At 29.4% G+C, this 26,841-nt stretch overlaps 1 protein-coding gene across 2 annotated transcripts in view; it reads right to left on the bottom strand.

Annotated features, from left to right (window-relative positions):
* Nucleotides 1-4,258: 4,258 nt before the first annotated feature.
* Nucleotides 4,259-26,841, bottom strand: part of ATP8A (ATPase phospholipid transporting 8A1) — a 71,957-nt gene continuing 49,374 nt past the window's right edge. Inside the window, exons 3-23 of one of the 2 annotated variants that reach the window (XM_077433226.1) lie at nt 16,669-16,795; nt 16,404-16,587; nt 16,165-16,325; nt 15,886-16,083; nt 15,527-15,804; nt 15,342-15,451; nt 14,889-15,246; nt 14,642-14,815; nt 14,386-14,555; nt 14,173-14,304; nt 13,943-14,101; nt 13,669-13,866; nt 13,433-13,591; nt 13,204-13,340; nt 13,011-13,131; nt 12,738-12,929; nt 12,546-12,664; nt 12,334-12,468; nt 12,082-12,183; nt 6,477-6,568; nt 4,259-4,978 (exon numbers count right to left, since the gene is read on the bottom strand). In XM_077433226.1, coding sequence (XP_077289352.1) covers nt 4,881-4,978; nt 6,477-6,568; nt 12,082-12,183; nt 12,334-12,468; nt 12,546-12,664; nt 12,738-12,929; nt 13,011-13,131; nt 13,204-13,340; nt 13,433-13,591; nt 13,669-13,866; nt 13,943-14,101; nt 14,173-14,304; nt 14,386-14,555; nt 14,642-14,815; nt 14,889-15,246; nt 15,342-15,451; nt 15,527-15,804; nt 15,886-16,083; nt 16,165-16,325; nt 16,404-16,587; nt 16,669-16,795 — 3,404 coding nt within the window. In that variant the 3' untranslated portion in view covers nt 4,259-4,880. Of the gene's footprint in view, nt 4,979-6,476; nt 6,569-6,978; nt 7,011-12,081; nt 12,184-12,333; nt 12,469-12,545; nt 12,665-12,737; nt 12,930-13,010; nt 13,132-13,203; nt 13,341-13,432; nt 13,592-13,668; nt 13,867-13,942; nt 14,102-14,172; nt 14,305-14,385; nt 14,556-14,641; nt 14,816-14,888; nt 15,247-15,341; nt 15,452-15,526; nt 15,805-15,885; nt 16,084-16,164; nt 16,326-16,403; nt 16,588-16,668; nt 16,796-26,841 lie in introns of both variants that reach the window. The other variant, XM_077433227.1, reaches the window with a different exon arrangement.

The raw sequence follows: 26,841 nt of genomic DNA, 5'->3' as shown, positions 1-26,841 counted from the left end.
GGGTTACAGTGTATTCTCGTTTAATTGATGCAGGTGGTCTTCGACTTCGCATCGTTCCACTTGGTTTGTTAGGGTGGAACATTCTCGACTCGTCACCGATCTGGTTGATTTGATTCTCCGTATTGTGGCGTTTGGTTTTCGATTGGGGTGAATCGGGATTCCTACACACTTCTAACTACACTAGCTGCGTCTTTCTCTCCGATCCTGAAAACCCCTCTTCACGTCCACGCAACATTATTTTCATTAATTTAAAGTATTGGTATGGTGTTGCAACCAGTCTTTTTTATTTTATCGAAATTTTATTATTTATTATTATTATTATTATTTAAATTTTATCCACTGATAAATTGAAATTTAATAATTTCTTTACATAAATCATGAATTTAATTTTTTTTATTTTTAATCAAATTATAAATATATCATTTAATTGCACGTATTTTGATGTGTTTTAGATAAACCGATTGTTTCCTGTCTCATATTTTTTTTATTAAATTGATTTTTTTGTATGAAATTCATACACATACAATATGAATCTTGCTAAATTTTTCTTTATCCCAATTTATTACCAATAATTCAATAAATAACGGTAGATTAAAATTTTTAGTGATTTTTAAAAAATTTTAATATTTTGAAAATCCTACTATTACTAATTATTTTATACGCTGGCAACAAATATACGTAAATTTTGAAGCGACTCTACAGCTTTTATTACTATGTACATATATAAATTAGTAAGTTAATATAAAAAAAATTCTCAATAGATTCAAATATAACTTTATTTAAATGCATTAAATACATGTTTAGATTATACTGGCGTGCCAGAAGTAAATCAACACCATAAAATACACATGTAATTGTTTTTTCAAACGTGTATTTAATTTGATGTTACGATACACATACATATGTACATCTTACGATCCAATACCAAAGACAATATTAATACTGTAACTATTAAGTCTCACCTTTTGAGTGGTTATCTTCAATATTTTGGCTTTAAGATGTTAACTTGTAACATTAGTATAGTGAAATCACTTTGATATTGGGTCCCATGACAAGTACACGTACTTCATAGCTATGTAGGATGTTTGGCGCTGAAATGAATCGAATATGTTCAAATAAATGAAAAGAAATGATTAATTTTGGCAATCTTATGGTGTCACAATGTTATCATTATTGTCGTAAAATAATTTCGGATAACCTTCATGCGGATTCCATTGTGGGTGTATGACACAAATATTAAAGAAATAGATGAGACTCGAATATGTTGACCTTGTTGCTCGGTACTGATTATGAATCGTAAGAATTTTACGACTGATATTAACGAGAATTTGAAGTTTGGTATCACAATGGCATTGATAAAACCTTGGGTGTTTTAGGTTCATAAAAAAATTAATTAAATAACATTAGGAAAGTTTAAAAAAGTTACATCGGTAGATAGATATTAAAAAAAAATTCACTGCAGCAGCAATGTGTTAGTTTAACAAATTGTTAATCAACCTTATAAGGATAAAATATATATGCAAGTAAATAAATCAGTGTATTGAAATCAAAAACAAAATCTTTATTGGGTTTGACTCACTTTCGCGCGAGGTAAGGAAAATGTTAATTTACTTTTGACACTGAATGAGTCACATTGACTCTTGTGAATACATTCACACATTTATTAGTAAATATTAAACATGAATATTCAATTAGGTACATTTTGACAGGCCTTACATGATTATAAATATAGTTTATAATATATATAATTTTACATTGTCCAGAATATAGCGAGTCTTTTGTAAATTTATCTATGCTGATTGATACATACATACATAAATATATACATGACATACATATATAATATATAGAAGTAGATTAACAAATTACACACGACGCATACTACAACATTCAAATGAAGACACATGAAGATTTGAAAGTAAACAATAAGCGAACGAATTAAAATAATACACATCTTATAATCATTATACTAATTTATTTCGAGTACATGAAATTGTAGTCACATAAGGTGGTGAAAGGATGTTATCTGATATTAAAATAGATCACTATGTATGTATAAGCCAAGCTAATTGTAATATTAATGAACAATTCAATGAAAAATAGCTTTTATATTTAAATGAAATCTAATATGAATTTAAAACAAAAGAAAAACACTACCCTGTAAATGTGTGGATTTTTAAAATCTCATTCAGTGTAATCTAAAATTTCTCAACCAGTGTTGCCATACATAAATTTTTTGTAGCATCTATTATGTACATATAAGAAGCACTAACGTTTGCAAGTTATTTGTGCTTGGTTTGTTTCAATGATGGATTACTATTTAATAAGGGTTGAGATACATTCGCGTGGTTTAATGTTTGTTAGGGGATTGTCTGCTTTTTGATTTTTTTGTTGTTGAAAATATAGAAATGCAATGTTTACAAGCTCATACGAGATTTGAGTGTGTGTCTTCTATGAAACGTATCACATTTGTTTGATGACTTTTAAGATTATATTAAAAAAAATAGATATAATACAATCGTAAGTTCCATATTAATCGTATTAATATAAATAGCGTAGTAATATGTGGTCAGTCATATTAAATGTAATGTCCTTATCAACTATTTGATAGAGATCAAATATAATCAAAGATGTAAGTGACACTATTTATATATGTGTTCATTACTTAAGCTAACAAGTCAACACCACCATAGAAAACATATAAAAAGAAGTAAAAACCATTACAGACTTGAAGAAAAGAGATGCGAGCTTGATCGCTTTCGTATTCGAGATATGAAACTTATTTTTTTCAAGAGATAGTTTATTATAAAGATTGATTTCGATCTAAGAAATATCACAATTTAATCTACGAAGTATTACAAAAATAATATAAGTATTGATAGAGATTTTTGTACATGTAAGAAAATACCAAAAAAATTTAATTTTTCATAATTGAAATGAAATAGAAAGATAATTCAAATCTTGAAAATATATCTCACTTTACCCTTTGAGGCTAGTCTTTTTATATGCATAAAAATATTAAAAAAAAAATCCTTTGGTTTTCATTCTTTAATAAAAATCACTTTACTGTATAATTGTATTTATATTTAACGCTATTAGGATTATCATAGATTTGTTTAATGATTATACATTTTTAAATGAGTTAGAAAAATACCCATAAAAATTTCACATAAATAAATTCTATATATATATATGTAATATTAATCAGTAAGTCTTTCATACATAGTTTTTTAGTAAATCTTTTAAAACACATTCGTAACAGATGACTTGAGTATGCACATTTATAGATTATAAACATTTAGTTTGACTTTTAATGAGGTTTTCACAATATTGATAAGAACACATAGAGATTTAATATTATCATATCGTCGGTATACGTTATATATAAATAATTCTAACAATTTTGAAATTCCTTGCACTCAACATCAACAGCGACACAAATAATTGCCCAATTAGACTTTTATTAAATTCAAATTCGACATGTACGTAAGAGATCGAATTAAAAGTCAAACTATGCGATACATTCGAAGTGCAAGGGATTAAAATTGAACCTATCTTATATATTATACACATAATACTAATTAAATATTAGATAAGTACATACATACATGTTGAATCAGTGAAAGATTCTTTTAAAATAACATTTGTTAGAAAAATGTAATATGTATTATAGTAGAGGGTGAAAAATTCTGATTGCAATCCCAGATATGCAGTACAAAATATAACTGTTCGCCAATTAGATGTTTCAACAATCGCATTTTCATATGTGTTCTTCGTTATCATATTTAATTCTAGTCTCAATCGCAATCTGTCCGTGGAATGTAATTAAAAAGTTCAAGAAAGTTACTCGCTATAAAGTATTGAAAAATTTGACATAAAATTAGAACTTTCTAATTACATAAACACCTCATCCATTCAACTCGATTAGTTAAGATTTATACTCATACTTGGACCGACACTTGTTCTGATAATATTGTTATTGATCATTTTATTCAAGGAAAATAATTCTAAAAGAAACCGTCATATTTCTTCCCAAAGTTACATTTGATAGTGTAAAAATATATAAGTAATCATAAGCATTATTTCAAATTTTGATATAGAGTTTTATAATAATAGCAATAGAGTACAAACATTAACGTATTGTTCCATCGATTTTTGACCTTAGGTAAATATAAGGCCATACAGTACCATGTTTTAAAACTGATTTATAAACTATTCATATCACTGTATTTGGACAGAGTTAACGCTTTTATTTTTTATGTACACACGATATGTCAACTGAAAATTAATGTTTGCAAGTTGAAATTTAACTTTTTACTTTCTGCGGTAGATTGTTTTCAAATTTTATGAATAAAGGAAATGTTAAAATAATGACAGGATAATAATAGACGATATACACAATCAAAAAGTGGTGTATTAAAATAATTCGAGACTAATAGTTAATAAACGATCCCAAACATTTTGATAACACACTGAATACATACACAGTATTGTAATATAATATATTGACCATATTAAGAAGAAATTATTCTAAGCAATAAATATTTAAAACTAGTTAACCGTTGCAAACAATATTTAAAATATGTATTTAATGAAAACTTAATAAATGTTTTGACGATACTTAAAGCTATTTAATTGCCAATAATACTATAAAATACAAATAGATAAACAAATGAGGGTCTTCGAGTAAAAATCAACATTTCTGATAAACTACAATAAATAATCTAGACGAACACTATAAAAATACGTGAAAGAATCTATTACACATTCTATAATATATATATGTAAATAGATTATGACTTGTGCATTCAGTACAGTACATGTGTGTTGTATGTCTTAAATAATGTATATAGAATTCAACAGTCTACCGCAGCAGTCTCCTACATGCCCTCCGGCTTTGGTTTGTTCGTGTCGTAAGCTCGTATCACGTCTGTCTGCGAAACTGAACCACCTTCCTCTTGAGAGAACGCAAATCCATCTACACCAAAGAGTACACACACAGATTAATCAATACGAATGTGATACGCCGACGGAATATGAATATTTCAATTTCATCGTTGAATTTGCAAAATTCAAGAACACGGGTGTAATTTATGTATAAACATAGGAAAATAATATACAATGGCATTAGCGAAAAATAACGTGTGCATAAAACAATTTATAGAGAGGTGTACAATTGTTTCACGCGTTCAACTAAAGTGTATTCACATCACACAAAGCCTCATCATAGTATTTTGAAGAGTTTAATCATCTATGGCAGACATTTAAATGTTTCTAATATATAAGAAAGTTTCATATTCTGAAATGCTACATACCCTTCGCCGTCCAGTAGTATGTGAATCACAACAATGTTTCAATTAATCTTTAAAAATGTTTCTTTAACGAGGATACTTTTCAAATAATGATTGCTAGCAGAAAATGTATTACTATTTATAAAAAAATAATAATTCATACAACACATCTTCAGATACACCTTTTTTGGATTTTAGGTAAATTCTTCGAAATCATTTGGTCCAAGCGAGTTACTCAAATGGAAATTTATCAAAGTGCGAGGCATTCGATCGACAAAATCCTCGAATGTAAATTATTATGTTGACGGATAGATGGCATTTTTGTATTTATAATTTCAAGTTTATTTAAAACATAAAAATATGATTGTTTTTGATGGTGTTTCGTTTTTCCAACTGATTTGTTTTGGGAAGCAGATAATTTGGGGAAACCAATTTTAATATAGAAATATTTACATTGTTTATGCCAGCGATTTCCAAACTGGGAGGCACGGACCAGTACAAAGGAGGCGTGAAAAGTTAGTTTATAACATAACATAATAAAATGAAATAATATATACTTATAAACATAAAATTAAAATCTCTTCCTAAAACTGAATTTTTGACCGGTCACAAGAGAAAATCCACTAAAAATTAAGATACTGACGGTAATACAAGAAAATATAGTAGGAGTATAAGCGATAGAGAACAAGGAAGTAGAAATATCAAGACAGTAAAATAAGATTCATCTTATTTATCAATGGGATTCACAATTGCCATGTCGAAAACGATTCGAAAAATATATCTCGAAAAACTGCGTTTCAAAGAAAACGTCACTAGTAGAATAGCGTTCGGCGAATTGATTTCGATGATTGCTTTCGAAAAATTTACCATATATCCCCTTTTTTATAAGTTAAAAAAATACATATACATGTCTTATGAACTGCAATAGAAAAAACTTCTGTATCTGTATTCTGAGCTAATTATGTATATATTTCTACACTTGTTTCTAGGACAGTATTACAGTGGTGTGCACCGTGTATATGTATTTATTATGCATACTAATCAATGACTTACACTCAATGCAAGTCCACTAAAAGTGTTGTTTTTTTATTATTTTTATTTGAGGAAGTGTTAATACTTTGTTCTAGACATGTATATATTGTCACAATAATATAATAAAAATTGGTCATATAAAAAATTACTCACGTGACATCTCCACCTCCGATATTACCCGTGAATTTGTCCTTCGGCTGAAGACGTTTCTGACGTTTTTAAGCAGACCTGCTCTCTCACTTAACCTGGTAACATAGGTAATGCCAAGCGGCATCACACAATACTTAGCAAAACCCATAAACGACATCATTTCCACCGTTAATACAACAGCTTATGCAACTACAGCTTAAGTCTATATACGATTCTTAAGCGTTAAACAATTGCTAAAACATCAAGTGCATTCAACTAACTTCAATCTTTTTGAAGCATAACACATATATTTTGCCATTGTCGCAGTCAAATAATGCAATTGTGCAGTATAGTTTTAAGATAATTAACAAGATTAAGCAAAAGCTAAAAAAAAGAAAAACAACACACAAAATACTAGAATAGGGTGTATAAGGAATAAAGGTTTACGTCTAACACATTTAACATTCACGATAAAGAAGGTACACATCCGCAGAGAGTTACGAATGGTGCTCGTTAAGATACTTACACCGTGATAGTCTTTCCAATGCATGCAGAGGCCTGTCACCATGTTGCCACAATAGTAAAACACATTTTGTAAATAGCTTAAAGACAGGTTAACAGCAAAATAATGGGAAACACATTTAAATCATAGAGACATGTTAAATAAAAGGTTATGTTTTATTTTTGTTGAAAGATTGGTTTTATAAATAATCACCGAATACAATCCTTACTTTTATATGTGATTTTATAAAAACAACATTATCAATTTCGTTAAATATTTATAAAACATTTGCAACAAAATGTCCGCTAATCTCGGGGAACGTGTGTATTAAATTATTGTAATTTTCGATTACAAAATATAGTAGACATTTGATAAACGTGTGATGGTTTTGCATTATCTCTTAATTTCTGTCAATCGCAATATGTTATATATTTTTATTACAGTCCAACTGTACATTTCGTTCGTTCATAAACATACTAGTTTGTTCATGCACGAACCAATCTGGGCAGTTATAGTGTACACAAAAGAAAAAATTGACCAACGAACTAGTTTGTTCATGCATAAACTATTAGGCAAAAGTTGAAGTATTCTCAATCGTTTGTCTCATCTTCTTTGTATGTATATTGTATACCTATTTACATATGCTTTCCCTGGGTTGCAATATTTTTAATATTAGCAGAAACGGGAATTACAGCAACGTTGTAGTGCGGTTTCCATAGGATTTCCCCTTTGAATACTTGGGCGTTTTGACAAATAAAAGTTTCATGCGACACCTGGCGAGTCTATTTGAAGCTTTTGACTGTTAGCACTTAAACTAAAACAAATAGTTCGTGTATGAACGAACTAGTATGTTTATGAACGAACTGGAGAGAGTACTTGGACTGTAACATATGTATATAAAGAATAAGAAAAATGTTATTAGATTGACATTTAAATACTGCAAGCTATTTTAATATATGTTTAATTTGAATAAAAAGCATATATTTAAGTTTATCTTATAAGGAATAAAATAAAATAAATAGTAAAATAATACATCAGTTTATTATTTAATGGTGGTTTTTTTTTAAATTGAAAATAAATGTTTTATTTATTCAAGAAACTGTTGATGAATACAATATATTTTAATATCACGTGGTTAAAAAAAGTATTAAATTGAAAGAACGTTTTTCTAAATAATAGTAATGGAAAAAATGAAGTAATAGTGCATTTTTACATGGCATATGTATACAACACTTTGATGATTTATTGGAATTAGAATAATTGCGTATGTATGTATATTTATATATGAAAGTTGAAAACATGTCAATAATGAAATCAAAAAAATGGAATGTATTTTATGACTACATGTACCGAAGTACTTTTGTTAATGTATATGTACATACAGTCAGACAATCAAAACAAATATTTGAAATATGCACACAAATGGTAGTGTTTAATAATAGTAATAATAAAAAAGTACAACTTTATAGGACAAGTTTGACGTGCATAAAGAATTTCGAACATAATTAACAATTTACACTACTAATATTGCATTTGTGAACGTGTAAATTCGTATTAAATCATTACACATCTAAATTAGTTCGTATTATTATGCGTTTTTTTATTAATAAAATCGTTCTATTATATATAAACTTCGTCAATTAATGTGAAAATAAACTAAAAATTGATCAGCTCGTTTTAAAGTACTTTACAACTAATAATACGATTCGATAATAATCTCTAATTGCAATATATGTACATATGTATAATATGTGAATGTAGTATCATACAAACATATATAATATATACATTATATAATAGAATCGTTATACTCGTTATGCATGTCGATGAGTTGTTTTTAAACTATTATACCTATAAATACAGTCACAACAGAGATCATTTTTCAATGAAAAGATGTAAATTTTTTCTAGCATTTTTGACTGAATTTGTCATCCATGAATTCGTTTCGTCTCAGTTAAATAATAATAAAAAGGAGCTGAATTAGAAAAAGCAACACCGAGTAATGTTTCGTAATTAAGGCATAATTTCATGTATGTATTTGTATATTATAATATAAAGCAAAGCTTTAAATGAATATGTTGGAAATATTTAGAAATAATAAAGTTCAACTAACAATATAATAAAAGCATGCTTAACGGATGCACATACGATATAAAAAATTGTTATGAACTAAAAAGAGATTGGTGCCTTCCATGATGATTTTATCATATAAGGTGACATGATATTAGAGGTTAGGGTTTGATGATAAAGAACAGTTATACAGTTAGATAGCTCAAACATTGACAAACAGTTAGAAAAATCATACTTATATGTATATACAGATTGTTTCATTTCATCAAACCCCGTCTACTGTAAAATATACTAAAATTATATATCACTAACTAAATAGTTGCCCATAAGTTTATCTACAATTTTGATTACATCTACGGTATACCGGCATAAAACGTTAAGTCAAAAAGTCAAAAAGTCAAAAAATGAATAATAGTCACAAAATCGAGAGCTTCAAACTTTTTAAAACAAGGATTTTTGACTTAAAGCTTTCTGCCAGTATACCCACGACATAACGTATGTATATAGATATGATACAGATAAATAACAAACAACCGTATTGTGTAACTGAAATCAAATGCATGTGTTTTGGTCCCTAATCAAATTGAATTTATTTATTTTATACTATACATTCTGCAGCAGAACTTAGTGAGTCTCATCTCGATCAATATTAATGTATAGGTATAATATGTTGCTACTGATTTTTTATTTGTGAATACAAAATATATTCCACAACCAATAATTAAATAAATTTCTCTACAAACCACATTCGAGTGATAACGCGAAATAGGTGGGCCAATCGGCATTTAATATTTGCTTTATATAATAACAAATGCATTTTCTATATTGTTGATGGTTAGTTCTGCTGCGGAGCACCCTACATATATGTATCTTAATGCTATATGTTATGTACATACATATGTATTGTATAATGTATGTAAATGTATTATTATTATTATATAATATTTGCAACAAAATATTTAACTTTTATTCTTTCATTTAATAACTAGTTTGTACATTAGCATATGGACGGATAAATAATTAAAATAGTACAAAAAACTAATGTACAAAATTCAGTTTATATTAAACGATTAAAAAAATATTTTATGTGGTCTATAGATCCCAATTCAGGTACCAAGTGACTGGCTGAATTGAAATGTTTCTTCTCGGATAAACAACTAGTCAACAATAAATTTGAAAAAATTCAAATTGGAAAGTCATTTATGTGTGAAAATGTCAATGCTTGTATGGAAAATTTGTTCACTATTTCATAGGAAGACGGTGAGTGTACATACATTTTATAATTATATTACAATAAATAAGTTTAAAATAGGTTTTACTTTAAAATATCACAAAAATGGAATTTATATTTAAAAAAAATATAGCTTGCCTTTTTCACTATAAAAAAATATATGAATATTTTGTAGATAAATAAGAATTTTCTATTAATTATGATGAAGGTATTTGCTTATTTCCAAATGTACTTAAAATGTTCAGACAACTACCATTAGAAGTAAATAGGAATGTAGGTTTTCTCGCATAAAGGGAATGTAATATAAAATCACAGATTATATTGATAGAAAAAGATTTTACAATGCTACTGTATGTGAGAGTAAACTATAGATAAAAAATCTAGTCGCACAGCGCAAAGGAAGCTCATCCGTCAAAACATAATAATTATATAAATCAACAAGCCAAGACATATGGTTGATTTTTTTTGCAAACTAATCTATAGTTTCACTCGTGGGTGCCATTGTTTTCTCGGTGGTTTAGCATAGCAGCATTGGGCCTCCCTAAAGATATTCGTTTTTCAATTGCAGTGCTAGTGAATGTAGAAGTTTCCGGTGCAATGGAGTTGTGTCTGCGCCATCTTCGTCCAATCGGCTCACCACGTCTCGTATTTACACTGAGGCACAACCAAATAACAATGCATACGTCATTTCAATAGTATGCTTAGTGGCAACATATCAGTTCTTTATAATAAAATTATTATTTAATACAAGCAAATGTTTCGTCAAATAGAATTGATTATGAAAATTGAACAAAGAGATGTCTTAGTTGAGACTTCAGGAAATGAAAACCTTATGTGATTTTTAAAAAAGTAATTTACATGTACATATGTACTCATACATATACCATATATGTTTTTAAATTTTAAATTTTTATTTCATAAAGAACTGATATCAACATACACACGTGTGTATATAAAAATTTAACCACTACTTTTTATACTTACTATCAGTAAGTATTTTTTAACGCTTTGAAACATAATGTGTTCACAAAAGACAGCATTTGATGTAAATGACAATTTGTAAAGCATAAAAACTTCAAAAATCACACGAATCCAATCCCTTTTTTTTTGTTTAGACTTTTAAATACAGAAACGAAACAGAAAATACAAACACAAAGAAAATAAAATACTAAAGACATTTAGTTATTCCGAATTAAAACATGCATGAAACACTTATACGTTATCAATAATAAAAAAATGACGAAATTCTAACGAACGAGTGCACATATAAAACTATTAAAAAATAGCTACAACTAACATGCAAATAATAGTGCACAAAATATTTTGACTTCTAATTATATTGATTTTATCTAATTATGTAATTAATCTAAGATTTTTAAGATATCACAGCTGTAATGTAATTTAAATGCAGATCATTTTAATATTTTTTTGCACTTCATTAAACAAGAAGTCAAAACTTTTATATTATATCAAAGAAGCTGATAATAATATGTACAGATTTACAATTTAAATACGTAAGAAAATGAAAAGCAATATACAACCATTATTTACAAATAAAACAAACGAATGATGAATTTTAAATGTGATTCATTGTAAATAATAATATTTTGTATATACATTCATATTTAAATTGAAGTGTACGTTGAATTTAAACCAACGTATTTCATACTTGATAGTTTATAATAAAGAAATATTAGATATTATTGACATTAAAAATGTTATAGATATTAATATTTTAATCATAAAAATTTTGGCAACGAGAGATTTTTTCCATTAATTAATTCGTTTCAAATTAAAATAATTATGTATTCAAAAACATGACTTACGAATTTCTATGCTGATTACTCATGACTTCATCAGGATCAGCTTTTCTGATTTCACTCTCTCGGACTGCTTCAGCAAGTGATTTGAAAACTGTATTATGTACCCTAAAGAATGAGTAAAACACATAAAGTAATCAAAGAATAAAACACATAAAGAATGAGTAAAACACAAAAAAGGATTCAAACAGATTTAAAAAATAACAAGAAAATGTAATTTACATATAATATGAATGAATTTATACGAATTTCACTTACACTCTCACTACTACATCCGGAATAATGATAGCAAGTGGTATAAGGAATAGCCCAAACCAAAACACAGGCGAAGTAAACAGCATAATTTCCATTCCACGCATTACAACTCCCAGGCCAAAAGTTGGCCAAAAATGACTGGAATAAATACAAATCAATATAGCACGTTTACATTAGAATATAAGCTATGAATAAAACATTCCTCAAATTATTACCTGTAAACAGCAACAAAAATAAACCACATAACTAAGCTTCCTGTAATTGCGACATAAGTCACCCAAGTCCAAGAACTTGTGACGAGACCAGCTTTGAAACACACTGTCACAATTACGTACTAAAAAAGAAGATAGTTTAAAATCCCTGTTAACACAGTAAGTATAAAAATAATTACATTAATATATATTTACCGTATAAACTATGTTTCCCAGCATTAAATATCCACCATCTCTACCATTATTCCAGACAACATCGTGTTGTGCCGAGTACATTGGTAGCCAAAATAAGAATACAGAATGTATTAGGGCATTAAACATCCATATCCAAAACACTTTCACGTTGAATAGTGTGCCATTTTGAGATGAAGCATATAGTTCAGGGTGCTAAAAGCATTTAAATTATTTTGTATGTGCAAAAAATAATATAGATATTATTTTTCATATTGAATAAATAAAAAAGCAAACCTTAAGCATAGTTTCTGCAGTACAAACTTTGTCAAATATTCCAATTGCAAAAGGAGGCATAGCTGTGAATGCCACATTATACAATCCGATAGTCCATCTTTCAAATAAAATTTGACCTGACCTGAATATATAAAAATATTAACAACACATTCTGAATAAAATGAAGCAGTTTAAATAAAAAACAAAATATTACCATCCAGAGTAAATTGCAAACCATAATTCTATTACATATAGACATATATTTTTGTAGAAACTATATAAGATCAATTTACACATTCTGCTATAATTCCATGCGCCATGTACTAATAATAGTCTCAAAAGGAAACGAAACTAAAAAAAAAATACATTAAGACAGCAATGTCAATACACAATGTAACAATGTTTTTAACTTTGTAATTTCTTAATGATTTAAAAACATTCACCTGTGCTATACTATAATCAGATGCACAAACAGCTTGTAAACCTTCAACTCCTGATATACCAACGCCAACGGCTGCTCTTTGTATCATGGCTACATCATTTGCACCATCTCCTATAGCTAAAGACACTGATTTGGTATGTTGAGATACTAATTCCACAACCTAATAATGAAATAGAAATGAATTATCACTCAAAAGTATTGTAACTTTGTCAATTCACGAAAGTATTAAAACCTCACCTCAGCTTTCTGAATAGGTGATACTCGGCAACAGATAGCAACTTTACAAGAAATGCATAGATCTAAAAAGTCAGTTCGAAGATCACAACTTAAAGCGTATTTAAGCGTTTTACCATCTATTATAAGAGCTATTTCATTTGACTTTTTGAGATTTTCACCTAATTCAGAATTTTGACGTATTATAAACTCTCGAGTACTCTGAAATAATTATAAAGAAAATTTTAATTAAATATAAAAAACTAAAAAAAATATTAAATAAATCAGTTATACTGACATCTAAGCTCTCTTCATTCAATATAATAAGTGGCATTCCTTGAACTATAAGCCTTGCGGAATATCCAATATTGATGGCTGTCTCTTGTTTGTCTCCTGTTAAAATCCACACGTTGATATCAGCTTTAATTAAAGCAGCTATTGTTTCGGGTACACCATCCTTGAAAAAAATCATTCAAGCATTGAGTATGTACAATACAAATATGCATACAAATTGATGAAAAGGCATACCTGTAATTTATCTTCGATTGCAGTTGCACCTAGTAGTCTTAAATTATTTTCTATTAACTTGGCTGCTTCTTCAATTTTTTGCTCTCGATAATTCATTGACGTTCTAGCTTTATGGTAAGTGTGCTTCCATTCCTATACAAAAATATTAAATAGGTATTACTTTATACTTCCAAAAATTGTAAGTAAATGCAGTATTATTTGAATAAAAATTACTTCATAAAATTGCAAAGGCACATCTGCAACTGCGCAACATAAAGTACGAAGACCTTCAGTGGCAAAATGTTCCAGATGACTAAGAGTAAGTTCACTAAACTTTTGGCCTTGGGTACTTAATCTTTCATATATAACTGTATCAGCACCCTTGCAATATAGTTTTATTTCTCCTAAAAATAAAATCGAAAGTGAATACATGCACAAGTAAATAAAATAAAATAAACCAAAAAGAAAAATTGCAAGAGTAATGAATTACCAGTGGGAGTTCTCACTATAACTGACATTCTCTTACGAGTTGATGTAAATTCTAATACGTTTAGTATCTCATATTTCTCTCTTTCACCCATTACTGTGATTTCAACAAAATGTGGTGTCCGAACATCGAATACAAACCCAAATTTAGCTGCACCATAGACAAGTGCACGTTCATCTACAAAAACAAATCCCGAAAGTTAGAACATTTAAATAAAAAATAGTCAAAAAGTATCATAAATATTGATTACCCGGAGATGCTGCATGATAATTAATTTCTAGATCATCATTCTTTTCTGGGATCACAGTATGACAAACTGCTAAAAGTACCATAAACTCTCTAATGACCGACGCAGTTGGATGTTTTTGTATTAAATTTTGATATAGCAAGCAAGTGTCTAAGGTTTCCAAAGATGACGGAGGGGTATATATATTTTCGGCAATAGAGCATTTTTTAAATTCCATAATGTTCCTAGTAAGCGTTCCAGTTTTATCGCTAAATATATATTTCACCATTCCAAGCTCTTCGTTTAAATTGGAGGTTCTGGCCATAGCGGGAGTGTTTGTTTCAGCATGATACATTTCCATATCCATTGATATAAAAGTTGCCTGAGTAATAATAATAATAAAAATAAATAGGAAACCAACAAAATATAATATGTATGTACATATATAAAATTTATTTAAAGAAAATAACATCTTACTTGAATGAATCTGACAATTTCGGCCGTTACTTGAAGTGATATGGGAATGAGATTGTTGTATAATATTATAAAAGTCAATAGATTAAATCCAAAATTTTTATTCACCACGACTAAAATTGAAAAACATAAAATCAATCAATGCACAAATGAAAAAAATATCATATAACTTTATAAATAATACTCACTATTTAAACCAATATACCAATCTGTATCCATCCTATCTTTGGTCCACAATTCATTAAGAATAGCACTTAGCAAACACAATACTATTAATATAAAAAATAACATAAGAATCTGGGTGTTGGTGAGTCTATCTACTGTTGATCTCTTCAGTGGTGCTTTTGTAGAATTTTTCATTAGTTTCGAATCGTGACCAGTGTAAATAACAAGACCGAATACCCATGATGTATTTCTTAGTAAAGATCCTCTTAAAAGTATTTGATCGGGACCAAGCGGTAGTGTTCTATAACAATGAATTGTAACAATAAGAAAAGTGTTCTAAGATTCTTATAAATTTTTTCATAGATAATTGATAAAATCTAACTTTTTATTCTTTTCCCTTAAAATCCCTGTAAATTCATACAAATGTCTGTTTGGTTGTTCACAATCTACCGTTGCTGAAAATTGAGAAAGATCACTAGTATCCAATAACTTTGCAGTTTCCGGAAGTGCTTGTCGTATTTTCAAATTGGTTTCACCATCCAAGTTAGACGTTTCGATGAAAGATATACCTTGCGGCTCACTAATAAATTAAAAATTAAATAGCTAGTATATAATTTCATAAATACAAATGAAAATATAAATAAAAAGCAAAAGTGTGTACCTCGATGCTATTAAAACCAAATCTGCTGGAAAAAAGTCATCTTTTTGAACTTTAATAATATCTCCAACTTGTAAACGTTGCCATTGGATACGACTCCATTGTCCTTCTTTCAAAACTTCCACTTCACGATGATTGATTTCATCATCAGCTCTGTGTCGTTTCTATCAAAAATAAGAGATAAAGATCGAGTTTTTCACAAGAATATATCTATTGTAAATAATGATTATTAAAAAAATTACCCAATCTTCTGCAAATTCCTTGATAGCACTAACAGCAAGGATGAAAATAAGTGGGGTAAGTGTAGTCCAACGACCCGTAGGTGAAACATCTGGTATTTGTTGCAACAGGGCAATTAAAAGGAAAAAGCAATTCGAGTATCTTCTAAATTGTTCGAATAGAAAACATGGTATGAAGCTAAGTGCGCTGAAAAAAAAAGTATTACATGAATATTTATACAAAAATCTACATACGATAGGATATAAATATAATAATATTTTAATATACCCATATTTAGCAGTTGTTATGTGATTGTTGCAGAATTTGGTAGTTTGCGGAAAGTTGACAATTATCGTTCTATGTTCATTAATTCCAATTCCATCAGTAGCAACTGATGTTGTAGCGTCATCTTCGTCTAAAATCAACCAAAAGTTTAAAAATCGAAACGAAAATAAATTGAATGAAAAAAATATACTTAATACGTATCTCAAATGTGACGAATTACTAATGAGTATTCTTAAGTAACTAAGATTACAGTCTATTAAGTTATAAATTAACAGTAACAGATAAGGTTTTCAAATAAAATATTTCAGATGTACAAATAGTCAAATTCATAGTGGAAAAAAAATGCAATAATTCGTTACAGGGAATGAATAGTTCATGTACATACATACATATAGTGATACTAAGCATACAAGGTTGTATAACCTTTCATTCACATCCATTGTCAACAAATTTGATTGTATACGAGATAATGAAATGAAAGCCTTCACTTGAAATGAGGTTTACTTTGCCGTAACAAGAAACCCTCACTAATTATGTCAAAGCAGCGGGGATACTTCTTTCACATATACTACGCCTATTGAACAGTAAGTCAAGCAAATACTACAACAAACACACCAAATATCATCGAGATGTGTCTGAAATTACAAGTCACTCTATAAATATACTTTCACAGGTATATTTTACGAACATAATATGTGTGAAGTACATAATGTGACATTTTCTTAGAAACGCACATATATTTATGTGCAATAAAAAATAAGATACAGCTAATTGTATTGACATTGTGATAAAAATTAAAAGATATGAATATTTTAAACTGTACGTAATTATGTGAATAATGCAATAGGCATTCACATATTAAAACTTATTTTGGCTGAAAAAAAGAAGAAAATAATTAAACCTAGCAACAACCATTACGGAATTCAGCCTCGGCACTGGAATTTGATTAGTTTGCAGAAGACGTCATTATGTCCCCATACCCTTTATTTCATGACCAATTACGTACTATGTTGAGCTAGCAGTTAAAAAACTATTAAATTTTACCACGACATTGATTAGGTTATTATGTGCTAGTGTTTTTACACGGCTTCGCTCGGTATTTGTAATATAAAGCGCTTAAACATGGCCAATCTAATAGTAAACATTTTATTAAATCTATTTGAATAGTTTAATTCTATTTCAATTTATTCGAATATTCATTTGTTTTTTTATTAAATTGAACGTCACGGAATCTACGACCCAAACAAACAAACATACATACAAAGTCTCTTTCGAAATTATACATATATTAGATATAAAGCCAGTAGTGTAGCTCGGTGGCTGCGTCAATGCTAACCACCGAAAAGTTGCTGGGTTCGAGCCCTAGATTGAACAGAATTTATTCAGAGTATTTTTGCAGTGCTGCTAGTCAGACTTGGATATTTGTGACTCCAAGTTGATCGTTAAATATTAGAGTTGGCCAATTTATCTGACTTCATCGTTGAAACGGTTCCTCATCAAATTGGCACAACCATCCTACCTACTATCAGAATATGATGAAAAATTTATATATGTATTTACAAGTTTAATACGATGGGTGTCGCTCAGGGGCAGCCCATAATGGCATCATGGTAAAATATAAATGTTATATTTATAAATATAGTATTTATGTACATCAATAATATTAAACATAATGATAAATGTAAATAAAAATAAATAATTCCATGGTGAATACATACATAGCTACATATTCAAAACGAACCAGATAATATTGGAGCTATTTAAGGATATTGCTCTGCACAGCACGGACATTCACAATCGGATTACAAGTGGTTAAGTGGTCAGTTTTACGCATTGATACAAAAGAGTGGGGAGAAAACGATTCCTGAAACAAGTACGGAATTCAAGGAACCGATTTGCATCGAGCATGAGTACATCCACCAAATTGCAATCGCAGGCAACGAATCAAAATTATAAACACGTGGGAATTAAATCAAGAGCATTTCACTCGTGACTTTTGAACTGTACCTACATATAAATTGAATTAAACTCTAAAATTGAAGAAAAACAGTCATGAATGAATCGATTTTGTTTCAAGTCTAAACCGTGTGTGTAGACCTCTAGGGGTCGATGCCAATTTATAATATATTGACAGAATAGAAAAATAAATCGTAAACAATGATAAAAACACACGCAAACAAATTCATGACGTACAATCGAGCCCGGCACGAAAATCTCAACATGCAACATGCTGAAAAAATATACAAAAATCCTATATTGCTTTAAAATATCCGCACAATATCGAAATAAATAATAATATCATACCTGAAGGAGGAGCAAATGGTTCGAACATTGTGTGCACTTAAATTTTTTTTGCAAACACTAATATATGAAAGCTTATTTCGTCACGCTGATGATTGTTCGTACGGACGATACACCTACAATGCGCATGTACAGCCTGTAAGCTGACATTGATTGTTCGTATAGATGTGTCAACATTGTTTTGAACGATGCACGAACTCCGTTACTATTTGCTAGATTATACGATACACTAGCGTTCGTAGTACTATTTACGACTTCATGCAGGGCCGAATCGTCCATATGGACAAACAGTGAAATACACGCGGGCGGCCGAACTCGGGGCGCGGCCATCACGGTGAGGAAGTCAAACTCGAAAATTATTTGTTTTTATGTTATAGTCTGAAAGTACAGTCGAAGAGATTTCGATACTGGAGAACACCGAGTGTTTTTACTTTATCTATGTACATACGTAGTAACAATAGATGAAGTTTCGTGATCATGCGAAAATTCAACCTCTAGATTTTGACGAGAAAAACCAAAATGTGTGATTCCCTACATTAACGGTCAAACGAGAACGCTTTCATAGCCGACACGATTTTTTTTTTTGAAAAATATATAAATATAAAAATAAGGAGAGGGGAGGGGCGATGCAAGCATATTTGCACGAGGACGGCTGGCCCCCTCGGACCAGTCGGGCCCTGCGACTGAGTTGCTTATTCTGCGATAAAGGTGGATAAAATGATAAGATTTGAACACACACTATTTATTATAAAATGCTAGAAATGCGAACGATAGATTGAAATATTTTGGGGAAACACTGTTGGAACTCTTATAAATAGCCAAAGGATGAATGGTATTCTGGCAAAAAATCAACGCTAGTCATAGAGTGTGAACGAAACAGTTGATATTGCTCAATCAAATATTTTATAGTATGGTCAATAATGTATACAGGAAGAGTGAATCACATTCTAATATGAAATTCTTATAGCTTTCTAATTTTATAATATATGTAGTACACTCCCGATCATCCGGAGTAGTGATGGCACGGATAATCCGAGCAAGTCATTCGTAATTATTTGAAAACGCGATAACATATTTCTAATTCAAACAACATACTTATAGTGCGTATTGTATATTAAGAAAATCTGAGAATTGTGTGTTTTTGAAGAATATTTTCTACTATCATATTCGAATTACTATAATTGATAGATTTACTTCAATAAATCATCAGTTTAAGTCAGTGTCATATATGACAAAGGCAATTGATAACACTGTTCGACAAATGACGACTTTTTTTTGGTTCAGAGACGAGATATGACTTTTCTTATAGGTCTATGCCTAGTGAACACGAATCTGGTAATACAAAATGTTGATTGGCTCGAGATTCGGAAATATGTGTTTTTTAAATCGCGCGATTTTTCTATATCTTGGTGTTGTTCGGTCGATGTCTCAAAATTTGTCAATTTCCTGTTCAAAATGAATATTGGAATCAACATATAGTCAGGTATTTTATTTTTCATTTGTAGTGAGCTACAAAGCTTTAAAATCTTTCAGCTTTAAAATCTCTCTAAGTAGTCGTCCAGTTCAAATCAATAGTCAAAAGTACGTATTTTCATTTGGGATTTTTTCCCACTGTTTAATACTATTTTATATTGAGTATTTTCTATTAAAACATGTTTATTGGGATAGTGTTCTGGCCATATTATTTTTTGTTTTCGTTTAAAAGGGTTAATTGGAAGTGTGCTGAATTTTAAATCGGTAAAATAGTATCTACTCGTATTTATACGAATCTGAATTGAATTAATAGGGATAATATATTAAATTCGTTTATTTATAATTATAATAATATTATAAATTTAGATATACATATAGTACGTATGTACAAATTTGGCCATAGGTGTAATCTTGGGGCAGTCCCGTAATGACACCATGGTAAAAATAAATAAAATAAAAAAAACGTACAACGGTTTAAAGAAGACGTTTTAACGTTGTTTCATTTATGATATTCTGATATTTGCATTAATAATTTATTAAAAAAAATTTGATTCATGAACTGATAGCCAAAATTTTTTTTACGATAATGTTGTCATGTCATTTATTTTTTAAACGAACTGTAAAAACATTCGACAAATTTTTGAATTCCGTATTGCATTCCATTTTAAAATTTGATATCGTACTCATACACAATTATGTATATACATATGTGTACATATGTAGACCCAAAATTTAATATGTCACATACATATGTAGTTTGGGAGTTTGCGAAATTGGTAGTAATTTCACAGGCGGATATTCCATTTACGCTGCTTTTACGAATGTCTCCAAAACCCATTTCCTATGTCGAGCAAACTCGAGCTCTTCGTATTGTATTATATGGATACATATGTACATGCATACATGAGTCTTAAATGGTAAAGAAAGAATACAATAGTACACCTACGTATTGTGTTTTTAGTTCCACTTGTGTTTCCTAAAGAGTTATACATATTTTATTCATGGATTAATAAATAAATACATATTTATCGATCCAATTTAATTTGAAGTGTTGAAGTCTAGTGGGAAGTTTGACAATTTAATCGGCGGATTCAAATAGACCAATTGGGTTATTTGAACCGTGACAAGTTGCTTCGTGAAATAAACATTAAGCGGTTGAAGTATGAAGGTTATTTGTCAATATTTCACCGGAGAACTTACTAGAACGATTATAATATAATTATCAATGGAAATTATCAGAAAATAAGATCGATACACGCTCAAAATAACTACGAGGCTATAACAAGACAAAAAAAAATACATAATTTCCCGTATTGCATAATTAAAAAAATATATTATCGACCCATATAAAGTATCGTTCGTGTCGTGATCGTGTACAGACGTTGATTACGTGTGTGGCGATTTGGACAACGAAATTGTAACAATTAAAAAATTAAAAATAAATTTGTAATATATAATTATGTGTACGTTCTAAGTGTATAATAATGGCATCAGAACGCATAAGTGAAGTAATAACAATTGAAAAAAAAATTATGGACATTTTGACCACAAAAACTAACAGTATATCAAATGACAATAAGACATTTTTAATTACATCAGTAAAAAAATTAGTTGAATATATTTGTGAAAATGAAAATAATGATAAGGAACAATTTTTGGATGTAATATGTGAATTAAGAAGTGAATTTAAAAATTTGAAAAACAATATACAAAAAGACATAAATATAATAAAAACCAACAGTGAATTAAACATTTTAAAAAGTGTAAATAAGAGTGAAAATAGTTATGCAAATGCACTTAAGAAGAATAATAAAGACATAACAATAATTGTTCCGAAAAAAATCCAAGAAACGGACAAAACAAAGGAGGAATGCAAAAGTTTAATAAAACCAAAGGAACTAAAAATAGGAATACAAGGGGTTAAAAAAATCGGTAAAGGGGGCATTGCTGTAACGTGTAACAGTGCACAGGATAGTATTAAATTAATAAAAGAAGTAGAAAATAAATTAGGGGAGAATTATAATGTTAAAAGAGGGGAATTAAAAAATCCCAAAATTAAAATTGTAGATATGTCGGAGGAACTTACAAGTGAACAGTTGGCTGAGTGTTTGATGAATCAAAATCAAGAAGTTATAAATGATGGTGAACTGAAGGTGTTAAAAATATGGAAAAGTAGAAAAAATAATAAATATAATGCGATAGTGGAAGTAGATTGCAATACATTTAAAAGATTTATTGAAGATGGAAAAGTAAATATAAATTGGGATAGATGTAGGGTTTTTGAAGAAATTAATATTCTAAGATGTCTAAATTGTTACGGATTTAATCACAAAGCGGTGGATTGTAGAAACAAGGTGACATGTGCGAAATGTGGAGAAGAAGGGCACAAAAGCGAGGGATGTAACAATAAAATAATAAAATGTAATAATTGCTTTAAAAGTAATAATAAATTAAAATTAAATTTGAACACAAATCACGGACCGTTGGACACTAAGTGCAGTGTATATAAAAGAAATATAGAATTAATGAGAAATAGAATTAAGTATAATAATATATAGCAACCACCAAAAGGTATCGGTATAAATGTACAAAGTTTTTTTGCTCACAAGGATGAGGTTTGGAGTTTAACTGTAAGTCAAAAACCATTATTTATAGGTTTAAGTGAAACGCATGTAACTAGTGATTTTGAAGATTTTGAGCTGAATATAGATGGATATTGTGTTTTGAGATGTGACTCTAATTCTAGACATACGGGTGGGGTACTATTGTATTTAAGGGATGATTTAAGTTACGGTAATGTAATAGTTAATAAGGTTGATGGTGAGTTTTGGACAATTGGTGTGGATCTGCTTGTGAATGGAGTTACTGTGTTTTTGCTAGTAATTTACCGCTCTCCGAATGGTAGAAGTGGAAGATTTCTTAAATTTTTAGAAGAATTGAGTGAAAGAAGTATAGATGTGAGTAAAAATATAATTATGTTTGGGGACTGGAATTTTAATTGGTTACAGACAGAAGAATTTTATGTAAAAAAGTTGAGAAATTGGGTAAATGAATTGGGTTTTAAACAAAAAGTGACGGAAGCAACGAGAGTGAATAATTTATCAAGCTCTCTCATTGATTTGGTTATAACAAATATAATGGATCTGCGGTGTGAGGTGAAAGATGTACCGAGAATAGGAGACCATTCTATTGTCAACATGTTTTTGGGACAGCGGTTTAGTAACGGAGGACTTAAAAATATGCAGGTGACTGAAAGAGAAAACATTGATTATCAATTGATGAATGAATTGTTAAAGGAGTGTGTATGGGGAAAGGATGGTGATAGTGTGAATGAAATGTGGGAGATAATGTATCGTAATATAACATATTCTAAAAGTAAATGCGTAAAAACCACAAGAATCATGCATAAGCATAAGCTGAAACCTTGGTTTACCAAGGAAGTAAAGGAAAGCTTAGTTGATAAGAATGTTAGTTATAAAAGATATAAAATTATTAAGGCTATGGATGGAATCCAATTAGAAAAGGCTTGGTTAGAGTATAAAAGAAAGAGGAATAAATGTGTGAATGTTTTACGTAATGCGAAGAGGGATTGGCATGAAAGAAATATTGATGGTGCAAAAAAAGATCCCACAAAAATGTGGCGAATAATTAAAACTTTGATTTCCGGGGGAAAAAATGTTTCTTTGAATGAATTAGAAGTCAAGGGAGTAGTATATAATGATAAAGAGGATATGGTTGAAAGATTGAATGAGTTTTACATCAATAGTGTGAATGATATAGTTAATTCAATACAAACAAGGCATAATAGTGTGAATGATGATATTAATTTGGGTTTAAATAAGTTTGAAAGGTTTAAATTAGTGGAAATGGAGGGATTAAATGGTGTATTGAAGGGCATGAAATCAGTTTCTAGTATGGATGGATTGACTCTAGATATTTTAATCAACACTTGGGACATGGTTGGACCTCAGTTACTGAAATTAATAAATGAATCGTTAGAAGTGGGATCCGTCCCGGATGCATGGAAGGTGTCTACTATTGTACCGGTACCAAAGGTTACGGGCACACATAAAGCCAGTGAAATGAGGCCCATCAATATGTTACCAATTGTTGAGAAGATGCTGGAGGAAATCGTTATGATTCAATTGAAAGAGTTCATTAGTATAAATGATTGTTTGGTTGTGGAACAGTCTGGATTTAGAGTGAAACATTCAACAGAAACTGCTATCCAATTGGTGGTTTCTGATTGGATGGAGACGATGGATGAATCTAGCATGGTTGTTGGAGCAGTTTTTCTAGATTTTAAGCGAGCGTTCGAGACAGTAGATAGGAATATTTTATTACAAAAATTATATAAGTTAGGAATAAATGGTATAGTATTAAAGTGGCTTCAATCATACTTAAATAATAGAAGGCAAAGAGTAAAAATTGATAAGGTGTTATCCTCTGAATTTGTAACACCTCATGGAGTGCCGCAAGGGTCCAAATTGGGACCCTTATTATTTATATTATATATAAACGATATTGTTAAGGTAATTAAGATGTGTAAAATACATTTGTTTGCAGATGATACATTGATATATATAATTGGAAAGAATGTTGATGTAATGTCTGAGATTTTAAATATAGAATTAAATTATGTGAATGACTGGTTGTGTGAAAATAAATTAAAGTTGAATGTGAATAAAACAAAAATGATGTGGTTGAATGGTAAAAATAAAAATATATTGAATGAAATTAGAATTGATGATAAGTTAATTGAAAAAGTTGAAAATATAAAATACTTAGGTGTATACATAGATTCAGGACTAAATTTTAAAATGCACGCTGACTATATAATAAAAAAAATGGCTAGAAAAGTTGGTGTATTATGTAGATTAAGAAATATTTTAAGTAAAAAAAGTAAAATTTTAGTGTTTAATTCAATTGTCTTGCCACATGTGGTTTATTGTGCCACTGTGCTTAATTTGTTTAGTGGCCAAGATTTAGAAAAAATGCAAAAAATACAGAATAAAGCTATGAGAGCTATTTTGAATGTGAGTAGATTTAAGAGTATTGGAAGTATGTTAGATGAATTAGGATGGATGAGTATTAGAATTAGTCTAAATATTAGTACATTGTCTTTTGTTTATAAGTTAGATCATAAGTTATTACCTAAGTATTTTGATGATTATATAATAAGGAATAGAGATAAACATAGTTTTTATACTAGAAATAAGGACAAACTAGTTGTAAGTAGAGTAAGAAAGAATAAGACGGCTGGGGGTGTTTTTCACAGGGGTGTGCTCATGTATAATGCCCTCCCTGAGTGCGTCAGGTCTGCTAAAAACATGGATGCATTCCTGCGAGGTGCGAAGAGACACCTCTGTGAGGGACAGTACATATAAGTTAATTATAAATTTTAGAGTTAAGTATAATAATTAAGATGTATTTTTTTTTTAAATTAGCTTGATAGCTAAAATATATATAAATAAATAAATAAATATGTATTGATTTAGCGTGCTTTAAATACATACGAATGTGAATATTATAATTATACATTTATGAAACATTGTCTAGGTTTAATCAACACAGGTGACATTTATGTGTGTATAATGTATAAATACACACATACGTAATTAAAAATAAATAGATTTATGATAAGACGCATATGTATAATTATATTTATTTTGCCGCGACATCAAAAAGTAAACAAAGTAATTATACTAGAATCGTAGTAGCAAATGCTAGATATTATAAAAAATATATGCATGAATAATATACCAAATATAATATGAATAATTTTTCCATGTACTCAAACGTAACGCGATTTACATATGTACATAAACATATAGTACATACATATGTAGTGTTTTTTATCTCACTAAAGTGTATTTTATGGTAAGTAAGCCCAAAAATGCGGCACGGCACGCTTAGTGGACTCCAGCTGTGATAGGCGTGTCTTCATGCCATTCTTAATTCGTATGATCTTATTATTTCGACAAGTTTCTCCAAAATTTCATCAAATATGGGAATCACCGTAATCGATTGCCATCAAACATATGTCAATACAAACATAAATTATCGCCGAAAACACTCAGAGAGGTGAGGTTTACTAAGAGACGCGATGGTATAGCAATTCTGTTTTCAAAAAGGTGTCTGAAAAACACATTTCGGAAGTTCGAATGAGAAAAAGATTTTAAAAACTATTTATTGATGAAGACTTTTCGAGGAGAGAAAGTACGCCCCTTTTGCCATTGCGAATCGTGAGATGAAATAAGCCGTCGTTAGATAAAAACTTTTTTAGTCGGAGAATTAAAAACAAGTGTTTTTAAATAAAATTATAAAAACATGTACATTCAAGCACTAATAATAATAAATTAAATAGTGTGTCAAAAATCAAAAAAAAATCTTCTTTAAATT

This window comes from Arctopsyche grandis, chromosome 6 (genome assembly GCF_051622035.1).
Source record: "Arctopsyche grandis isolate Sample6627 chromosome 6, ASM5162203v2, whole genome shotgun sequence".
Taxonomy (NCBI): domain Eukaryota; kingdom Metazoa; phylum Arthropoda; class Insecta; order Trichoptera; family Hydropsychidae; genus Arctopsyche; species Arctopsyche grandis.
Note: the sequence above shows the minus strand (reverse complement) of the source record. Positions and strands in the feature narration are given on the sequence as shown.